This window comes from Misgurnus anguillicaudatus, chromosome 17 (genome assembly GCF_027580225.2).
Source record: "Misgurnus anguillicaudatus chromosome 17, ASM2758022v2, whole genome shotgun sequence".
NCBI classification, from domain to species: Eukaryota; Metazoa; Chordata; class Actinopteri; order Cypriniformes; family Cobitidae; genus Misgurnus; species Misgurnus anguillicaudatus.
The window spans coordinates 12,303,953-12,325,612 of NC_073353.2; the positions used below are offsets into that span (position 1 = coordinate 12,303,953).

Genomic DNA, 21,660 nt, shown 5'->3' on the forward strand with positions numbered 1-21,660 from the left:
TGAGAACTGTTTTTAAGTAATGCTTTTCAAAAAACTCATGGCGCTATCCGAGTGCTGAAACAGCTCTCCGCATGTTTGTAAATTCTTTATCTCATGTTTGTTACAAATAAAGTATTTTTAGAGTAAAATATTCATCTTAAACTGGTGATCTTCTTCCTTCGCTTAGTTTTTCATTTGACAAAGTCTGCCATCTAAATAAGGAATCGGCATGGCGCCAGCACCACTGGCTTTTAAAGGGGATAAGAGCTGAGACTCTCATTGGTTTATTGCATGTTACGCCCAAAACACACCTATTACTCATTCCGAAAATAGGAACAACCCTTTAAGACCATGCGCACAAACCACCCGTCGTTAAATTAGCAAAAATGGAATCGGACCGTTTTAACCGTGCACTTTAGACAATGTGCTTAGATTGTTAAAATAGGACCCATTGCCTCACAAGGCAACGAGACAACAAGTCATCTGCCTTAAGCCTGATTTATAGTCGTGCGTAAGCTCTACTCTGTAGCTACGCTGTAGGTTATCCGTAGCCTGTGCGTAGCTCTGTTTAGCCTGACGTGCACCTCGCAAATTTTTTAACAGCGCATCAGATCTACACGGATCGCAAGTGCTGTGATTGCTCCACCAGAACCCCTCCCGTCAGGTAAAAAAAAACTGCGTCATAGGTATTTCCATTTGCGTTAGCCAAGTTGAGGAGTGATTTAACTCAAATTGCAACAAAAGTCGCTGTCTATTTACTTACATCATTGCTGGGCTTCTCAAATCATACACAACAAGTTGCTGTTTCTTCTTCGTTTGTGGGTTAACTTGCCAAGCTTCTTCTTCTCTGACGGTCGCGCTGCTACTGTGGTTACACGCGTGGTTACTGCCTACCAGCGGTTTGTGTGTGTGTTTGCACGTTGATGCGGACCACGACGCAAAAGTATAAATGAAAACCGACGCGAAACCTACGCCGTCGCGGCTACGCCGTAGGACCTACACACAACTAGAACGAGCCCTTACGTTTCGCCATTTAAAACTTAAAGCAACAACAGGTCATCTACATTTATTTTTGTAATTGAAACACTGCAGTGCGTGAGTTCAGAATTAACTCTTTCGCCACCATTGACAAGATATCTCGTCAATTAAGAGAAAACGCTTCCCCGCCAATGACGAGATTCCGCAACTTATACAACCCGGAAGTAGCACCTCTAGTGAAAGAGAAAGAACTCCGTGTATGTTTTAAAGATCGCTCTGCATCTGATCTCTATCAAAAGTCCTTCACAAAAATGGAATTATCTCAGCTTTTTGCTCAAAATTGGGTGTTTTTGAAGAAACCTACCCATGTTTGAGAGGTGATTACAAGAGAACTAATGAAGGGTAGGATGAAACTGTTTTTTTTGTTTGAAAGCAGAGGGTCTGTTCTTTCATCTGATATATTGCTTGGTTATATATTTAAAGAAGAACATTTTCTGGAAGGCATTCAACTTTTGTGAAAATCATGAAAAATGCTGGCGCTGGTTGGCAACTTTTTTTTAAAAATGCTGGCGGGGAATGAGTTAACATAACGTTACTGTCATAGTCCATCAGTGTGGACACTAATATAGTTTACAAGCTGGTTTCCATCACACTCATTTTATGCGCATTTTGAATTATTGCATAAGAAACGAGTGATGAAAACGGCAAATAAAAAAAATCCCTTAATCCGCAAAAAAGCTTACTTGTGCTAAAATGTGAATAATGGGAAATGGAAACGCATTTGCCGAATAAATTCTGATGTAGCAAACATTAAACCCACGTGATTGTCTAGCTGTATCAGCTGACGTTGTCTTTCCCATACATTCGGTTTGATGTCTGCTAGCGCCTGCATCAATGATTTCAGCATTTATTTTTTTGTGCACAGCATTCAGTTAAATTACAAGCTGCACTGCTAGTAAATGTATAACTTGCCAAATAATAACTAAATGCAGTCCTGTCTCCATTTTCTAAGCGTGCCTTGTTTTATTTACTGTTGGCTGCTAGGTTACCAATACCATCGTCATTCGCTCAGACAACTTGATGGAAACGCACCTTATTTGTATTTGTTTGTTTTTCGCAAATTTTTAAAGGAATCGCTTCACGTATCGATGGAAACCCCACTATAGTTATGATCATAGTGTGACCGTCTTTCTTATTGCTTTTTTGTTTATGGAACGAAACATTTTGGATGGAAAAGATCAATTTGAGGATTCGTCAAAAGCATCATCTAGTTAGATCATCACAAGGGTGCATTTTGGGGCGAACCGCTGCTTTCCTTTAGGGTGCACTTTCTTTCAGGTTTAAGCATTGGTTTGCTCAATGTTTTGTTTTTGTATCTCCAAATACTCAGCCCTCTGGTAACTTACACTGACGTTTTAGCGTGAGTGAGTGAGTGAGAGAGTATATACTTAAATTGATGTGTGGTTGAAAAGGTTAGTGTCCAGTTTCAGAGAGCACTTGCATGTAGCTCTATTTCCTCTGCAGGGGGCAATTCTGTACATGTGAATATTTCATTATCCATTTGAATTATTAAAGCTTTATTTACGTTGTAGAGGATGGGTCCATCTACACAACAACATGCTTATTGTTAAAGATATTTGCAGACATGTGTGCTACCAATGTGCTCATCCCTATACTGCCTACTTTTTACTATTCTAATAAATAGTAGGCACTGTACAATATACAGTAAACTCAAACACAGTCTAAATCCTTTCTTCTTCCACATTTCAATGCAGCCCTGTGACCTTGACCCCTATCATGTGACACATGCAGGAAACAGAGGATAGGATGGGATCCGGTAACAGAGAGATTGTGGCGTTCAGTGCTACATGAGGTATGAGTGTCTCGGGTATCACTAGTGAAATGCAAAGTGCATGTCTGCTCTCCGCTCCGAAAAACCTCATGCATTTTGAGACTTCAATTGTACGTAGGCGACGGCTCACTGCACCCCTAAACCATTTGAGAAAATAACCCCACAGCTGTTTTAAATAAAGTCATCTGACAGATTACATAAGGTGTGGGAATGAGTGCTCTGTGTGTTCATTAGGATAATGACCAGCTTCTTTCAATTCTCAGTTTGTGCCAACACCCGCTGGATCGCATGTGCAGAATACCCAGGCCATTATAAAGAAAATGGGACACATCTTGCTTCCATCCTTTAATAGGTAAACAATTTACAGCTCTCAGCGCTGGGTAATATGACAATGCTTATGAGTCAAAGCCAGAGAGGACCTGAGGAAATGTTCACCGTTCCAGTCAGGTCTGATAAAAACGGCTTGTTTTGCATTTAATAACAAGTGGCCGATCTGAGTGCATGGGTTTTACTGAGGAGAACCTCAGGGCCACGACGTATACATATTCATAAATCATTTTGGTACGTCACGTATTGTTGGATCCACAAATTACGTATTGAGACTGACAGGTGCACTGTGGTGTGTATAAGACAACCATGCACGTACACCCTCTCTTGCACTTTCAATTATTATGAAAGCGCATTTCCATTATTGTAACTCACGTATGACTTGGTGAGCAAAGCGGTGGGATTATTCGGGCATGGAGCAATTATTAGGGGCAAGGGAAAAATGCAAGCTCTGTCCCAAATCCTGGAACTGAATTGGAACCTCATATGTGATGACTTATAATGCAATTCATTGTATCACATCAGTACACTGTGAAAAAAATTATTTTGGATTTATAAGTCATTTTAACTTACTATTATTTATCTTGACTAGAGATGAGTTGTTATAACTTATAAAATATCATCTGAGATTGCTGCAGTGCATTCTGGGATTGCCTTTCCCAGCGATCCATGCATTTTCCTGGCCAAAATAAGATGTATGTTAGTTGGTAGTTGCTTGTCTGCCACTAGGTTTTGAAACAGGTGCGTATCTGAGGTGCGAGCCTCCGATGAAACCGTCTATAAGACACACAATCACAGCTATAAGTATTGGATCTCGCCACAAAGCACATAAGCTTATAAACTGAGCATTTGACTGCAATAAATCAAAGACTGCTCTCTTGGCTGTCAGCATGTGACATTGCCATATATCTGTTCCTAAATCCCATCAACCTAACAGATGGTGTCCGCTCTAGCAGCGGCTGTGCATACGCGTGCACGCGTATTGTCTTTTTCAATGTGTAGCTACCATGCAAATTCTGAGCATTTGTCCATAGCTACCAAATTCCAAATATGGTCTTCCTGCTGGTGACTGACATTCACGTACATTATATCTCACCCATGCCATGCCATGAATGTCACGGTCATAGCTATCTATAAACTAGACGTATAGAAAGATTCAGCCTTGACTCAGCATCAGAGCTTTTTATCTGCCAGCCGATGGCAATCACCCGTGTGTTATTTATGGTCAGGGTCATATTTTGTGCATTTAATAGAATATTATGTAAGAAAAGAGCATATGCATCCTTTCATTGAAAAAATAAAAGTTTTGTGACGCACCATGCGTATATCTGTTTCTGTACTTATTTGCATATTGAACAAATCTTTGAATAGAGAGCAAAGAAAGACAGAATAGATTGTGGATTATGATGAGTCATAAGGTATTTCATAATTTTGGTTCATATCCAGATTTCTTAATCATCATCATTCAGGATCATTCATATTCTAAACAATGCACATGTCTAAACAAGAACCGGTTGTTGATCTCCGGCCCTACAAGCCGGAAAGAGATACAGATAATGTTCATGTTGCAGAAGCTCTCAGAGTACCCTCATTAAGTTTTTATGGCTCGTGAGGGTAACCCTGCTTTCAGGACACACTCTGAGATGTTGAGAAGTACAGAGTGGCTCACAGCGATCCCTTCGACATCTTCCTGCGGAGGATCCACAGCTGAGGAGAGCCAGAGCACCACAGCGCTCTCTAATGCACCCCTGAATACGATCTCTAGATAAGCCTCCGCTCATTTCATTTGGCAGAGTGCTGAGTCTGGAATGACACGAGACCCGCTCTCGCTTTCATTACCTATGATTACATCTGCCATTCGGGGTCATGCGAGAACTCCTCCCCATGGAAGAACGAATGACAGATGCCTCAAGAGAGTGTGTACATATATATGTGTGTGCGTTTTTATACAAGCTTTACCTGAGTGTGGTGACTATCCATGTGCCTGTGTAACACCGAGGTGCTGGATGCGTTCGACTTCGGATGCCCTTCGTCTTCCAACGTCCCTATTTCAAGAGAAAAATTCAGATCTGAAATATGGATTTTATTTGATTAAAATCATAATCTGAACACATTATTACGAGCTTCTGAGATGAGAAGTAGTATTAAAATTCCTCTCATTTTCATACTTCTCCATCTTTCTCCATAACATACATTATGTTAACAACAGATAAACCTTTGATTTAAAGTTGATATCTTTGTGTGCTATTTAATACTTACTATTGTCAGTTTGATAACTTTTCTATACACAGTTAATTGCCTGTACCTGTAAAATTAACATCTATTCAATGTCAGAAAAAAATGTCAAAATATGGTCACTGGAGCAGTACTTTTTTAAAAATTACTTCTAATGTTGCGTGTACAACAGACGCGGAGAAGGCGGCAAGCGCGAGTGACTTACATGTTGAGTCAATGCAAAGATGCGAACAGGCATCCTGTGGTGGAAAAATCTGAACTTTGGCGGATATTCATGCCGCGTTAACCAATCAGAAGCTTGCTCTTGTAGTGACGTCATTACAGGAAGCGAGAGCAGGCAGAAGACGGAACAAACATGGAAGAGAAGCCCCTCCCATGACCCAAATTTCCGCGGGATGTTTCGAATTACTAGAATTTCACGAGCTGCTTTTTATGCACGAATAAAGCAAGTAAACAAAAAAATTTTCAAGCGCCCAACTGCGAGCAAATAGCGTGTTTTTGCCGCCTCTTATGCGTCTGGTGTAAACGCTCAGTAAGTGTACCTAAAGAGTGCAAATTAGTACCTCAAAGGAACTATATATGTGCCTAAATGGTACATATTAGGTCCTTTTAAATGGTACTGTCCCAGCGACAGCTTGCGGCCATTTTCTTTGACAATTTTTTCTGATTTACATGTTAAGTCAATGCAAAGACGCGAAAAGGCATCCTATGGCGGAAAAATCTGAACTTTGACGGATATTCGTGCGTGTTAACCAATCAGAAGATTGCTCTAGTAGTGACGTCATTACAGGAAGCAAGAGCAGGCAGAAGATGGAACAAACATGGAGGGGAAGCCACTCCCATGATGCGATTTTTTGCAGGATGTCTCGAATTACTAGAATTTCACAAGCTGCTTTTTACGCACGAATGAAGCAAGTAAACTTAAATATGTTCAAGCGCCCAACTGCGTGCAAATAGCGCATTTTTGCCGCCTCTTATGCGTCTGGTGTAAACGCACAGTAAGTGTACCTAAAGAGTGCAAATTAGTACCTCAAAGGAACTATATATGTGCCTAAATGCTACATATTATGTCCTTTTAAAGGGTACTGTCCCAGCGACAGCTTGGGGCCATTTTTTTGACATTTTAGTCAATGCAAAGACGCGAACAGGCATCCTGTGGCGGAAAAATCTGAACTTTGGCGGATATTTGCACGTGTAACCAATCAGAAGCTTGCTCTAGTAGTGACGTCATTACAGGAAGCGAGAGCAGGCAGAAGACGGAACAAACATGGAAGAGAAGCTCCTCCCATGACTCAAATTTCTGCGGAATGTCTCGAATTACTAGAATTTCATGAAGCGAGTAAACTCAAAAATGTTCAAGCGCCCAACTGCGCGCCAAAACCCCTTTTTCGCCGCCTCTTATGCGTCTGGTGTAAACGCACAGTAAGTGTACCTTAACAGTGCCAATTAGTACCTCAAATGAACTGTATATGTGCCTAAATGCTACATATTAGGTCCTTTTAAAGGGTACTGTCCCAGCGAAAGCTTGGGGCCATTTTTTTTACAATTTTTTCTGATTTACATGTTAAGTCAATGCAAAGACGCGAACAGGCATCCTGTGGTGGAAAAATCGGAACTTTGGCGGATATTTGCATGTGTAATCAATCAGAAGCTTGCTCTAGTAGTGACGTCATTACAGTAAGTGAGAGCAGGCAGAAGACGGAACAAACATGGAAGAGAAGCTCCTCCCATGACGCAAATTTCCACGGGATGTCTCGAATTACTAGAATTTCACGAACGGCTTTTTACGCACAAATGATGCGAGTAAACAAAAAAATGTTCAAGCGCCCAACTGCTGCGCGCAAATAGCATGTTTTTTTGCCGCCTCTTATGCGTCTGGTGTAAACGCACAGTAAGTGTACCTAAAGAGTGCAAATTAGTACCTCAAAGGTACTATATATGTGCCTAAATGTTATGGCACATAATGACAGCTTGGGGGATTTTTTTGACACTTTTTTTCTGATAGTGTGTGATATAATTACAATTACAATTTCCATGTTTTTTTCTGTATCACTTGTCTTTTTGTCTCTGTGTTTGTGATAAAAATCCATTCTGTAAAGCTGCTTTATAACAATACAAATTGTGAAAAGCATCAAATAATTCAAATTTAGTTTTAACAAGTTTTGTTTTCCCTTATGTGTTCGGAAACCTTGAACCTTAACTCTCCTACACATCAAATGTCATTCTTTCATTTCTTTAATAGCTCTGGTATTTTCTTGAGTTAAAGCAAGTCTACATATAAAGTGTACACTGTTTGAACACCAAGCTGGATATCTAAAACTTGCACCCATCCTATGCTACTGTATAACCTCTTAGACACATATATTTATCGTACTGAGGGGACAAAAGGCAAGTAAAAGTGAGTTTCAAGTATCGGTGTTATGGTATGTGTACACCAAAAGCGAAGTGAATATGCGCATCACGTTACTCATTCTAGATTACTCGCGGGATGACTTGTTTTTCGTGTCGCTCGCACAAATTAAGACAATGCTTTCCTCCATTTTCTCATACAATCGGACACGTAAACCGGACGTCTCAATAAGCTCTTCACTGGCTGGCTTGCGCGACAACACGTCATACGAATTTCACACTTTATTTGACATTTTTTACTTTATGTGAAAGATGCGATTGAGGCAAGTATCGCGCATTTTTGTGTCTATTCTCATCTTTACATTGATTGTATGTAATCTGATTGTGCAAATAATTTGCTTTTAGTGTGCACATAGCATTAGTGTAAGGCTAGTAGAGACCCTGAACCAACTCCAGGCCCCTTCACTTTAACATCAACTGCCTTAGTGTTAGCTTCTGAGTCACTTCACTTCATCCCCTCTTTTCTATATTTCTCCATTTTCCTTCTCTCCGTATCCGATAATCTGCTCCCTTATTCTGTTTCATCTCTTCTTCTCTGTTTCCGATATTTTCTCACACATGTAAATCGGTGTCTCTCTAGGCTGACTGTGATGGGCCAAGGTTACACATTTGTTGGTGCCGTCTCTGGTAAACAAACCTTGGGGGAAGACTGGGCAAACTAATGACATGCGATTGACATTTGAATAACTGAGTGGATGTACATTAGGTCATGCAAAAGGCAATGTCCTAATCTAACATGGTCTCATTAGTTTGGTGCAGTCTCTATATTTCTTAAAGGGATTCATTCATATATGAAAATTTCTGTCATCCAAATCCATATGATTACTTATAATAATTTCATGATGCTTTGTGTTGTTTTCCGAGAGATCCGAGCAGTGCACGTTAATAATAAATCTAGACTAGATTAGTCGCTAATACAAGTTTCTCGATAGAAGTCCTAACCTTGTGCCCCATTACCATTAGAAATTTGGTTGCCGTTCTCAACGGGAGCAGGGTTTGAAGAGTTGGGAGAGGTGTGGTTGTTGGCGTTTTTGTCCTGTAACTGTGACAATGGAGTGGTGGGGCCTTGATCCTCTCGACCTGGTAGATTTATGTTGGAATTTGAGAGTCCTATGGCAGAAAAAAATGAATACAACATTCAATAAATACATAAGTTCATTTCAAGGCAATCTATAATGCATGATATGTGGCCCGCAAAGCCCTGCAGGTTTCAGAATGGAAGTGCCAACTTTGACCCGTGCGTTTCAGGTTTATGAAAAATAAGGGTGATGATGTGGCACGTGAGTTAACACCTGCCACCCTGAGTCACTAACATTACGTCCGGGGCCTCTGCAGCTGCCCTGGCCCGGCATTGTGAGAATGATGGGGTCTTGCGATGACGTTAACGGGAGAGAGAACGGAAGCACAAGGGGTTGTTTAAGCCTCACGGCATGCAGGTCTGCTTGGATCTGACCGGCACTGAGATGGATATAGCACAGGGGTCAGCTGTCGCTTTAAAACTCTATTACACCCATTTTTCCATTGCAGCATGATCTCACTTAGGTCATAAGCATCTGACTTTACAACAGCCAGCAGCTTCTGGGGTTATCAGACATTCAATAAAGGGATAGTTCACCCAAAAAATAAAATTCTGTCATCATTTAATCATGTTGTTCTGTTTACATTTAGTATATAAGGACCGTTCATGAGCCCCATTCACTTCTATAGTATTCTTTTAGTTTGGATATTATCATTTCTCGTGTTCATCAGAAGAAAGAAATTTATACAGGTTTGTAAAAACATGAGAGTAAGAAAATTATTTAATTATTATACAGACCTCTACTGGCACTACACTATGCATACATACAGTATGAGCAAAGTAGTTACACTTTATTACGCTGTACATTGGGTCTTATGATGCTGTGTCTCTGAACATTGACATATAGTACAGGAAATACAGAGTAGGTACTGCATGTTTCGAAATATTAATATTACATATTATTTATAAATTAAATAATCAATAATAGATTTATAATAATACATTTAATACATTTTAATACTTTAATTTTTATTATATTAAAGGATTAGTCCATTTTCTTAAAAGAAAAATGCAGATAATTTACTCACCACCATGTCATCCCAAATGTTGATGTCTTTCTTTGTTCATTCGAGAAGAAATTATGTTTTTTGAGGAAAACATTGCAGGATTTTTCTAATTTTAATGGACTTTAATAAAGCCCAACATTTAATAATCAACACTTAACAGTTTTTTCCAATGGATCTTCAAAGGACTACAAACAATCCCAAACGAGGCACAAGGGTCCTATCTAGCAAAACGACCGTCATTCTTGACAACAAAAACAACAAATATACACTTTTAAAGCACAACTTCTCGTCATGTAGATCCGGTCGTGATGCGCCAGCTGACCCCACGCAATACGTCATGACGTCAAGAGGTCACAGAGGACGAACGCGAAACTCCGCCCCAGTGTTTACAAGCGTCTAGAAAGAGGACCGTTCCTACATTGTTGTATGTCAACTGATACTAATTAATGTCTTTGTGGCAGTTTATTGTTTAAAATGGTCCGCAAACGTAACATTTACATATAAAAAAATATGTACTTAAAAAATACATAAAAAGTACATTAAAAATATGTACTTTTAAACCACAACTTTTTGTCTAGGTCCGGTCCAGCGCGACCTAAACAAAAAGTTGTGGTTTAAAAGTACATATTTTTAATTTTTCTTGTCAAAAATGACAATCGTTTCGCTAGATAAGACCCTTATGCATCGTTTGGGATTGTTTATAGTCCTTTGAAACTCCGTTGAAAAAAACTGTTACGTGTTGAGTTTAGTATTAAATGTTGGGCTCTATTAAAGTCCATTAAAATGAGAAAAATCCTGCAATGTTTTCCTCAAAAAACATAATTTCTTCTCGACTGAACAAAGAAAGACATCAACATTTTGGATGACATGGTGGTGAGTAAATTATCTGGATTTTTCTTTTAAGAAAATGGACTAATCCTTTAATATTATTAAGTGACGTTATGCTCTTTAGTTATTTAAGGTCTCTTTAGTTACCATCAGTCAAATTTTGTTTTGTATAATATACAATTTTTTGTGTACTAAATAGAGAAAAAAACTGATGGTTTTGTGTTACCCATCTGATCGACTGTATGACATAGTTAAAAATATTTTTGAATAGGGATCCAGCAATTGTGCATAATATTTTTTTCTCAATTTTACAACATTATGATTTCTAAATGTTTTCAATGTTTCAAAATCCAAATACAGTTTATTAAAAAAAATACCTTAGGACCAAGTTTAAAAATAACTGCACTGTTAGGTTACTGTTAAAAGATCAATCATGCAAATGACAATGACACCCGCATGATAAACCTGTCAATCAAGATGTTTGACAGACTCCCCTTCATAATATAAATATGTTTCATCCAATAAGCGGACAACATAGCAGGTCAGGTAAACAGAGATATAGGGTTCATTTTAAAGAATATCTGAGGTAATACAGCAGATTGAAGGAAAGCTTGCCACAAAGCTGTGGAGATGAAATGCCAACGTTAGAAATGGTTTATAAAAAACAGGTGTGTTTAAGGCACACTCTTAAAAATTCCTCAAACATTACACTAACACAAATGTTATGACAGGTTAATGTTTCGTTCATTACGCGCACACACATGCACCTTTCCCACTGTGTGGATGACGTGCCGCACACACTTTTGTTTTCATATTTCAGAAGATTCACAAGCAAATGATTATGACTATGTGAGCCTTTTTACCCCCTTTAAACTCTTTCAGCAGCATTTGCCCTCAATAAGAATAGTTAAGAACTATACACACACTTACTCGGGGGATTCATACTCATCACAATGATTCACACTCGTCAGCAGACCTGGAGACTTTGATATTTAATATTTCATGACTACATCATCTTTTGTCCATATAATATTTATGGGTCTGTACCTAATACCCCCTGAACCGAGAGAGAGAGAGAGAGAGAGAGAAAGAGAAAGAGAGAGAGAGAGAGAGAGAGAGAGAGAGAGAGAGAGAGAGAGAACATGACACAAATAAATCAATATAGAGGATATTGGGGAATATAAATGATATTGGTATGTAGTTATTTATTTTTATGCATTTTGGTAAATCTGACATGATGCATGTTGACTATAAACCACTCTTTACTTATGCATTTATGTACTACTGGTTTCATATGAAGAGCTCCGATGCAAATGCCACTAAAACTACAGATAATAATACACTCTAAAAACAAACGGTGCTATATAGCAGCAAAAGTGGTTCTTTGCTCGTAATCATAGAAGAACCGTTTTTAGTGCCATATAGCACCGGTGAAGCACCAGTGAAGCACCTGTGTAGAACCATATAGTGCTATGTAGAACCATATGTGGTGCTATATGGCCCCTATTTGGTTCTACACAGGTGCTATACAGGTGCTATATGGCACTAAAAACGGTTCTTCTATGATTACGAGCAAAGAACCACTTTTGCTGCTATATAGCACCGTTTGTTTATGATAGATAATATTATACAACAGTTCTTTCTGGTTCTCGAATCTGATTGGCTAAGAGGCATGCAATATTCTACTGATAACGGCACAGTAACCGCTTCACCTTTCGTATCATTCCACCACCTAGGCAATCAGTACTGATGAAGAATTAACATCCATACTGTATGACTGCTATCATTCTTAATGAAAAAATAAAATAATGCATTGTAAATATGAATATTGACTCTTTTTCAGGGAAGTAACCTGGAATTCAGGATCAACAATCACCTTACACATGCACCTGATAATGAAAGCTCATTGATTATGTCTTTGTAACACCTCACGTATTGCTTTTTCACACAAGTTGAACACATCACATATCTCAATCCTTCAAGGTGCTTAAAGGAGACTTCATGTTGTTGAAATAAGCATGCTTATAATTTTCAGCCTCTGATTGATGCAATTAGCTGTAGTGGCTGCTAAGTTAATTGTATTGATCTTTGGGAATCTTGGACCGGGAGCAAGCAAAAATGCCATACAGCTCAGCAGGGACCGACCTGTCTTTACAATTACTGGAATGTCTGACATTAAAATAACGTATTTTATTCATAACTATGACCTTTATAGTGTCCTTTATGATCATGCACTATTTAGCATTGAATTTCAATAAAATTACTTTGATTTAAATAGCAATAAAACTAGAATTGCTTCCCAAAAATTTGAATGTAAAGTCAATTAAATGTTTTCTTGACATATTTCTTTACATTAAATATCAAGAATATATATAAAATACCCTTAATATTAATAAATATAAATGTAGCTACATATATCTTTGTGATTAATAAATTGCCTCTATTTTAATTAAAAATAGAAAGAAAATAACAGGTTTAAAGGATTAACAACATAAAAAACGTATTCTACATATCAACGATTAAATATGCATAATAAATCTAAATGAATTATGTTTTATGGTTTGTTGCAAATCTTATGTTGGACTAATGAAAATCTTCTCTTGTGTGAATGCTGTATTTATATGCATCGCAGTTCATTTATTCAACTTCCTGTCATTATAATTTAACATCCTGTGGCGCATGACCAATTAAATTCAACGTCCATCTCATGACTTGAAATTAGTCCAATTCTTCAATTCTAAAGACAATTTTGTCTGATTTAGACTACGCTTGTCATTTGTGTATCCGTGGAACCGCACGCAGACTTTCACTCATATATACAGCTTACATGGACAGAGGTCACACGCTGGCAATGAAAATGCTAAATCATTAAATACAATGCAAAATTTAATTAAATACAAAGGTTAAGATGAAAGAAAGAGTGTTAAGCCTCATTTTCCCAATTGAAAAAGCATATTTTTCTGTCATAAAAGCACCCAAGGCAAACGAAGGCTATGTACAGTATAATACATATAGCATTGTTTTAAAATTATTCTATGAAGTGTGACTATACGTCTAAAAACATCATATCCTAACTATACCCAAAATTAGTTTTTTTGAAAATGAATATGCCAAAATTTTTGAATTTTTTTAAAGCAAATTAAAATAAGTCTTAACTCACAGCATGTCAACTTGGTCACACAGACCCAATACCCTCCCTTAAACAGTCCCGGTGTCCCTGCGGGGTTCTGTCCAACCAAAAGACAAATTATTCTGTTTTAATGTGACATTAAATACTCTTTTTTTCTCTCCACATGGATATTCACCTCGTGTGTCTAATATATATTTTGGTCTGCATGGGTGAACGAGCGCTCTTTTGGACCATGATCAATGACAGAAGCAGGCCCATTGCGCAGTTGCATTTAAAGGGCTACAATCTGCCAAACCGAAAATTCTGTCATTATTTACTCACCAGTATGACGTTCATTTTGGGTGAACTGTTCTTTAAAGGCAGCTGTTGGATAAGGTAACAAAACTGATGTAAAGCAGATGCAGCACACATCTAAGCCTGATCCTTCAATCATACATAAACACTCTGTCTTCATTGGAATGGCTTTCTGAGAGAGTGCTGTGGCTTTTATGGTAAAACTGTTTTATCAGCACCGACCTCACTGTTTTGGACAAACACAAAGACTGGCACTGGATGAGTCAAGAAAAACCATTCCAAACAGGATGTGCCTTTCAATAACCACATAGATGACATTCAACCAAAAGTGTGCTGGGAAAGTTTCTATAATTTGACCAGACTATTTCAATCCGCCTGCTGTAAATTAAGCATGACCACAAAAGTTCACTCTTCTAATGGGCTATAAAGATTGTTATGGAGAACAACTAGCTGTAGCTGGTACACGCCGCTGCTGTTTAATTTTTTATGTTAAAACTGCAGAGAACTATAAGTAAGCCATTTATATGCTAAATTCACATGGAGGTGGACAAAACAACTGTAAAACTGTGGCTCGATTGAGTATTTAACACCGGCGCACCACTAAATGTCTTTTTCTACACTCTCAGAAAAATGTACAAGAGCTGTCACTGGAGCCTTACCCTTTTAAAGGTCCTAATAGGTACCATTTAATATGTACCACCTGTTTTGAGTGGTCTCGGAGCGGCCGATTAGGCTGCTGTGTTCACCCTGACCCAAAAGCTCATTTGGGCCGACCTAAACAGTGCAAGTGTAAGAAACACCCTAAGAGTATATATATATATATCAAGGCTTTTCTCTATTGTCTTGCAATCTTCTTAAGGTTTATGCCTCAAACAAGAAGAAAAAATACTTACAAAATAGTCTTACATCAGCTAAAATGGACTCAACCAATGACATAAGCCCGGGGCGTGGCAATCTTTTCCAATTACACAGAAACAACACCCTTCACGTATAAACCTTACACACACAAAGAAGAGTGAACATTTACTCACCGCTGTCTCTGATCTTTCTTCCCGTAGTGGATTTACGAAGCAAGCTGCGCCCTGTGCTGAAAATGGTGTTGAGCTCATCTAGGGGGCTGGTGAGGGGTCGCCCATTGGCAGGGTTAAAGAGCAAAGGAGAGGATGAACATGAGTGAGCTCTGCGTGGTTCTGGACGTGAGGTCTTCGCTGGGGAATAGGGAGGCTTTGCGCTACTTGGAGGAGTCTCTGACAGACCGTGCCCTGTTTTGTGAGAAACTTTAGGCATATCTGTGCTAGCCACAGATGATGCACGGTTATGGGGCAGGAAGTTTGGCTCAGGGGGGAAAGGGAAATGGGAAGGGGGGCGGTAAGGAGGTGGCAGAGCTGCAGGAGGGGGTGGTGGAGGAGTCAAGGGTGGCGTTGATTTGTCTGGCATTAAGACGGACAGACTAGGGGAGGAGTCCGCCCTTTGGCGGGCATACTGGGGTGAGAGTGGGCTGCCTCCATCCTGACTGGTGTAATTAAGGTTGGTCTCAAACACCGGGAGCTTCTTCACCTCCAGAGGGGTCAGGGGTGACTCATCCGAAGCAGGTGAGCAGGTTACAGGGGATGGGGGAAAGACCAACAGTGGGGGCCGGTGGGGAAGGAGATTGGGAAACGGAGCTGGAATGTCACAACTCCCGTCCTTGGCCTGTTGTTTTACCCCAAATGTACTTGGGGGCTCCATTAAGGTAACAGGCCTCTTGGTTTCCAACACTGGGGCAGGTAGGGGAGTGGGATTGATCACTTCAGGCTTGGCGACCGGAGCTGGGCCAACCTCATCAGGAGTGAAGTACTTCATTTCCTCGTAAACTGCCTCACTAAGCTCTGGGCTGTGGGAGTCAGCCAGGGCGAGGGCTCGTGAGGCCCCCACCATCTCTATGTACACGTCCTCCTCATCCTGACAGGGGTAGAGGCTCAGAACAGAAGAGTGAGGGCCATCCGCAGATGCTGCTCGCTGGATGAGGCCCAAGCAGTGGCCCCCTCGTGCCAAGCTGAACAGCTTCATGTCTGTGGGGCGTGCAGGGGAGGGTACCGAGATCTCCTCGTAGGATCCTGTCAATTTAGTATTGGGGCTGCGTTTGGGTTTGGGGGGTGGGATTTTCTTCATGGTGCTGTAGTCATCACTGTGAGGGCGTGGTTTGGACAGAGCTAGATGCAAAGAAGAGTGATGGAAGGAAAGAAAATCCCGTAAGTGCCAAAAGATGAGGGCAAGATAGTCCTCAGGACTGCAATTTTTTATTGCAATCCTGAAGTAGATGCAGATATTTTTGTGGTATGTACAATATGCACTACATAGCCGAAGGTATGCGGACGCCTTATTCTTGCACACTAGACTTCAACACTAACCATTTATTATGGACCCTGTTTATGCATAGGTGTATTACCATACTGGAACAGAAAAGGTACTCTCCATTCCCCCAAAATGTTATTGTCTAAGATTTTATGCATCTCTTACTAACAGGACATACCTAAACAAATTACTTAGAAAAGGATGTCCATATACCTTTGGAAATGTAATTCATGTTCGAGACATTAAGACAGTATCTATACGTACGATCAGAAGGCGAAAGCTGAGTTTTAGGAGGACTACCAGACGGAGATGCCTGCCCCTCAGCAGGACTGTCTTTAGGTGCAATACTCAACCCTGCGCTCACTGCCTCATACGAAGCACTCAGGCGCGTATTGGGGTCTCGTTTTGGTTTGGGAGGAGGTTGCTTTCGTGGTGAAGACAGGTTTCCTCCACTGCCCTCTTCAATGGAGTGTGGCGCAGGCTGAAGAGCCGCTTTGATTGATGTCCCAATGCTGGAATGTACCAAACTGTCCATTACCAGGGGGAGAGGCACCGAGCTGGAGCGGAAATGTCGGATTGTACGACTCCCCCCACGGCCTGCCACATCATTAACCCTTCCACTTTTTTCCACAACCCTAAACAAAGGAATAATCAAAATTAATAATGCAATGGATTTAAATGGTACAACTGTTTGTGTTCATTCGACTGCTAGTTCTAATTCCCTTAATCGCCATAAGACATATCTCTCTTTCCCTTTCCCATTTAAGTCATTATTCATTTATTCACACATTTATTTTTTTCAATCATTCACTCACTATCAGACTAGAAGCAAACATATGTCCTGTCTCAATGTATGATGCAGTGAAGGTGCTAAGCATCTGCCAAACGTGAGACAATCAGTCTCAGCCTTCATGAAATCAATATACTGCTGTCAAGCTGTCCGCGCAAATCTGACCAATAACATTTCATTGCTCTACGCTAACTGGAATGGGTGTTGTCTATTTCCTAACAACATGGTTCATTTTTTAGTTAGTTATTTATATTTTGATGGCCAGTAGGTTAGGTGTTTAATGCATTTTTTATGCTATAATATTGAAAAATCTAATGATGCCAAATAATCCTCAACAACAAATTAGCATCATATGCTTATTATCTTAACAGATAATACACAGAACTAATACCCCAAAAGATTATTTACATTGTTGATAGTTTGGGTTTAAGCAGCCTGTAATACTGTAATGCGACATATACACTCTTGCTTGATATTTCCCCTTTAATCTGAATCTACCATCTGTTGTTCTTGCAGGAAAAGCGTTGAGCTATGTTGGGGGGGTTAGTGTTGAACAAAAAGGGGGTGGTGGGGTTTACAGTGCATACCCTAAGGAGATTTCACCAGCTCAGAGTGGGGGTGGATCTTATCTCTCAGATTTGCCACATCTAGTTTAGCTATGAATCCCCTGTCATTCAATCACCTGAACTCACCCCCATTTGTGATGCTAATTGAACTGAATGTATGTGAAGAATGTGAGTGCGTGTTTTGAGGAACAATAAGCCTACTCCCTTTATAAGAGCAGATGGCTGTATGTTTACCCTGCTCCCCCAAATACCACCCAAATACACCTGTTTGCATCTTTACTTGTGTGTGTATGGATGCTTGTACACACATATGTATACAATATTTCTATATTTTATACATTTATTAAATAATTTACAAATATGTCTCACTCTAAAATAAATGTTTAGTGGAAAAAGGCTGCCCATTTACAAAGTAATCAGATATTTTCTCACAAAGGTTTTGGTCTCGAAACCAGTCTCAAGACCATTTTTTATGGGTTTTGGTCTTGTCTCGGCCTCGACTGCCTTTGGTATCATTCTTGTCTTAGACTTAGGCCACACTCACATTATCCAAACCGTACCCAAGCGCGTTTGATAACCAAAGCAATATGATGAATAAGATGAGGCATTTGAGAGGGCTATGTGTCATTGTGCCCCAAATGACTCCGAATAAAACACACAGACTTAACATTACAATGTGCTCCAGTGTTAAAGGAGTGCTTTACTTCCTGTTTTCTTCAAAAAAATTGCATCCTAATGGCGAAAGCGTGCTCGGATCAATAAAGTACAGCGTGAGTGCGTACTTCTGGGGAAGTCGGGATCGGGGATAATCGCGCTCGAGCACGGATTGGTTGGGTTAGGTATAATACAAATGCTTCCTTAGTGGTCTCAGGATTTTATTTCAAGACCAGTCAAGAACTGTGTGAATTATACTAAATTGCTGGTGCATTAATGATGTTAACACATAAATCAGACAATGTAATTGGATGGAAAACTTCTGGCTTTTAAAGCAATCATTGGCTTATTTCTTGTTTGATTTCATTTGGTACTGTTGTGTCTGTAAGAGATAAAAGGCGGATTTTCCTAAAAAATAATCTTTCAACAAATTAATACAATGTCCATTAACAATAATTCCAACCCTTTTTTTATGGTCTCGGTCTTGACTGTCTTTGGTCTCGATCTTGTCTTCTCAAAGTCTTGGTCTTGTTTTGGTCTTGACACCATCTGGTCTTGATCTTGTCTAGGTCTCGGTTTAGGTGGTCTCGACTACAAAACTGGCCTCTCCTCTACAGACAAAAAGCACCTGATGATAATAATAATGAGCCAAAATTTGATAGACTAATATATTGCAGTGGCCAATATATCAGACGATATATGGATTTTTTTATTGGCATCAGCCAATAAATCTTTTCAACTGGCAAATAAATCTTTATGTTCCTTAAATTAGCGGTCCCTGATACAGAGACACTCAGATGTAAAGCCAACATCTTACTGTAAATTATTATTTACTTTTAAATGTGACATTACATTATGTTTCACACAACAAAACGTCACTGCGCTGCCATGTTCGCAACATTTCCAGGTCTTGCTATACATGTAGCTATCCGATAATGCGCATGCACAAAGCTTAATGTACTATGGCTGTTTGAACGATAATAGAGCCCCCAGAGAATGCCATTCTTTAACAGATGTTTAACAAACAATTGGCTCTTTTTACTGGAAGGCGGGACTAGAGCGGCCATGTTGACTGCTGCGATCTCCCTCATTTATTGCAATAGCAGTCTTTGGGTGATTCTCACGAAAACTTGGTTTGAAAAATGTCAAGCATGAAAATGTAAAAATTGCTTAAATTTACTTTTTTTCCCACCAGACATTGAAAAACAAAGTCTGGAGTAAATGGAAACATTAATTTAAAAACTTTTACTTATCATTTAACACTTTTTGTAACATAATTTAAAAAATTAGTCCTAAAAATCTCATTACCGCAACAGTCAGAAAACATCAACACTGACATATTTTCAAAATGACATGACAAACCTGAAAGAACATAATTTGGAGATTCTGCACATGCATTTAAAATCAAAGTATTATGCCTCTATTAATTAAATTAACATTTAATAAGCATCTGTTGCGGTAATGATAATCAAAATGTCGTGTAAGCATTCTGACAAGACAATATTTCAAATTAACTGTAAAAAAATTATCTTACCTGGTAGCCATCTTGAAGTAACTGGTCCATGTGCTTGGTCACTCAAAATCAAACTTTATTAAAATTCTGTATGTGTGCTTAAACTGTTCTCAAAAAGTGTTGCGGAGGATGAGAACATCAGGAATGGACACATCATTTTCCTAATTTTTCTTCATTATTATTATACATGATTATTCAGTAAATATTTTTTCTGTCATCTAAAGTAGTCTAGCAAAACATCCATTTATTTTTTTTCTTAATATTTTTGTGTTAATTTGATTAAATTACAACATAACGCATGTTCAAACAGCCGGACACATTGCGGTAATGAGAATTTCAGCAGAAAATGAGATCAAAAATTTACAATTATAAATTCTTATGTTGAAATCACACATTGTGCAAGGTAGAACACAGTATTGTGTTAATTCTGATGCTTTTTAATGTTACTATATTACACATTTTAAAACTAAAATCATTAGTGCCGTGGTGTTTCAATGGTTTCGTGAGAATCACCCCTTTGCTTTTACTGCAATTACATTGTAATTGTACTTATATCAGCCAGTCTGCCACATTGCTTTCTCAATATTATATTCAGAGTCTGAATATGAAATTAAGAAATAATATACCATCTATTTTTACTGTTATTTAAGATCCATAAACGGATTATCTACAAGTGTTTAATGCTTGTTTAGAATCTGAAAAGCAACTGAACGCATCATCCCAGATCTGACCATTAATCTGTTTGGGCCTTTCAACTACTCAGTGCACAAAGAATAGATGTAGTGCTCTAATAGCACCCGCAACTGACCTCAGATCAGTCTTACTTTCTGCCGAGCTCTCACAACACTAAAATCATCACACAAAGTGCAAGCGCTTCTGACATCAGTGATAAACCGAGACACCGTGTTCCCATTGTGTTTGCCCAGCAAAGAACAAGGCGAACTAATAAAACCCATGATATTTTTTATAGCTTCTCTGAACTCAAGTGGATAAAGTACATTTCACAGTGTCTAATACAATCAGACACTCAAATATAATTTGGACAGTTAGGGTGTCTATTATTATCCTTCAAGAGGAAATGTTATATGGTGCAGACAGATCTCTGCCGACCCATCTGATTGAATTTCAGCTAACAAAACCAGATTTCTTGTTCGAGGAAAACAAAATGACTATGCTTGTCATCTTGTCATTCATATAACTTTTTAAACAGGAACAAGAACAGACACACTGTGATAAAAAAATGAAATAAACCACAAATATAGCTACCAGATTTAAATAATGACATTAAATCGAGTCTGTTGTACATTCTGCTAAAAAGTGTAAATCAAGAAAATTATTATTTTACGTATAAAGTTTAACGAGTTTTACCTTTTGGGCGAGTCCTCCTCTTTACCAACGGGTTCCGGACGTTCGCCTAGCGGTGGTGCGGTGATGTGACCCCTCAAGCGGTCATTCTCCCGTGCAATATCGGCCGCGTTCTGGATGACCAGGCTGTCGTAGACACGCATACCCAAGTCTTCCGCCCCCTGCAGGAAACGCTGGACACTGCACTTCTCCTGTTGCCGAGAGTTTAGTCTGCGACGGGTGCGCTGTCTGGCCAACCAGCCACGTACCACTAAATCACACCCATAAAAAACATGCGTCAGCCCAATGAAAGTACATGTCTAGAGACAGACTATGTGGCAA

The 21,660-nt window shown here is 39.2% G+C and overlaps 1 protein-coding gene across 9 annotated transcripts in view; it reads right to left on the reverse strand.

Annotated features, from left to right (window-relative positions):
• myo16 (myosin XVI) overlaps positions 1-21,660 on the reverse strand; it is a 269,807-nt gene that overhangs the window by 19,858 nt on the left and 228,289 nt on the right. For 7 of the 9 annotated variants that reach the window (XM_055214652.2, XM_055214651.2, XM_055214654.2 and 4 more), the window contains exons 30-34: positions 21,343-21,589; positions 16,716-17,086; positions 15,149-16,309; positions 8,723-8,890; positions 5,096-5,181 (exon numbers count right to left, since the gene is read on the reverse strand). In XM_055214652.2, coding sequence (XP_055070627.2) covers positions 5,096-5,181; positions 8,723-8,890; positions 15,149-16,309; positions 16,716-17,086; positions 21,343-21,589 — 2,033 coding nt within the window. The remainder of the gene's footprint in view (positions 1-5,095; positions 5,182-8,722; positions 8,891-15,148; positions 16,310-16,715; positions 17,087-21,342; positions 21,590-21,660) is intronic. The other 2 variants (XM_055214650.2, XM_055214656.2) reach the window with 1 other exon arrangement.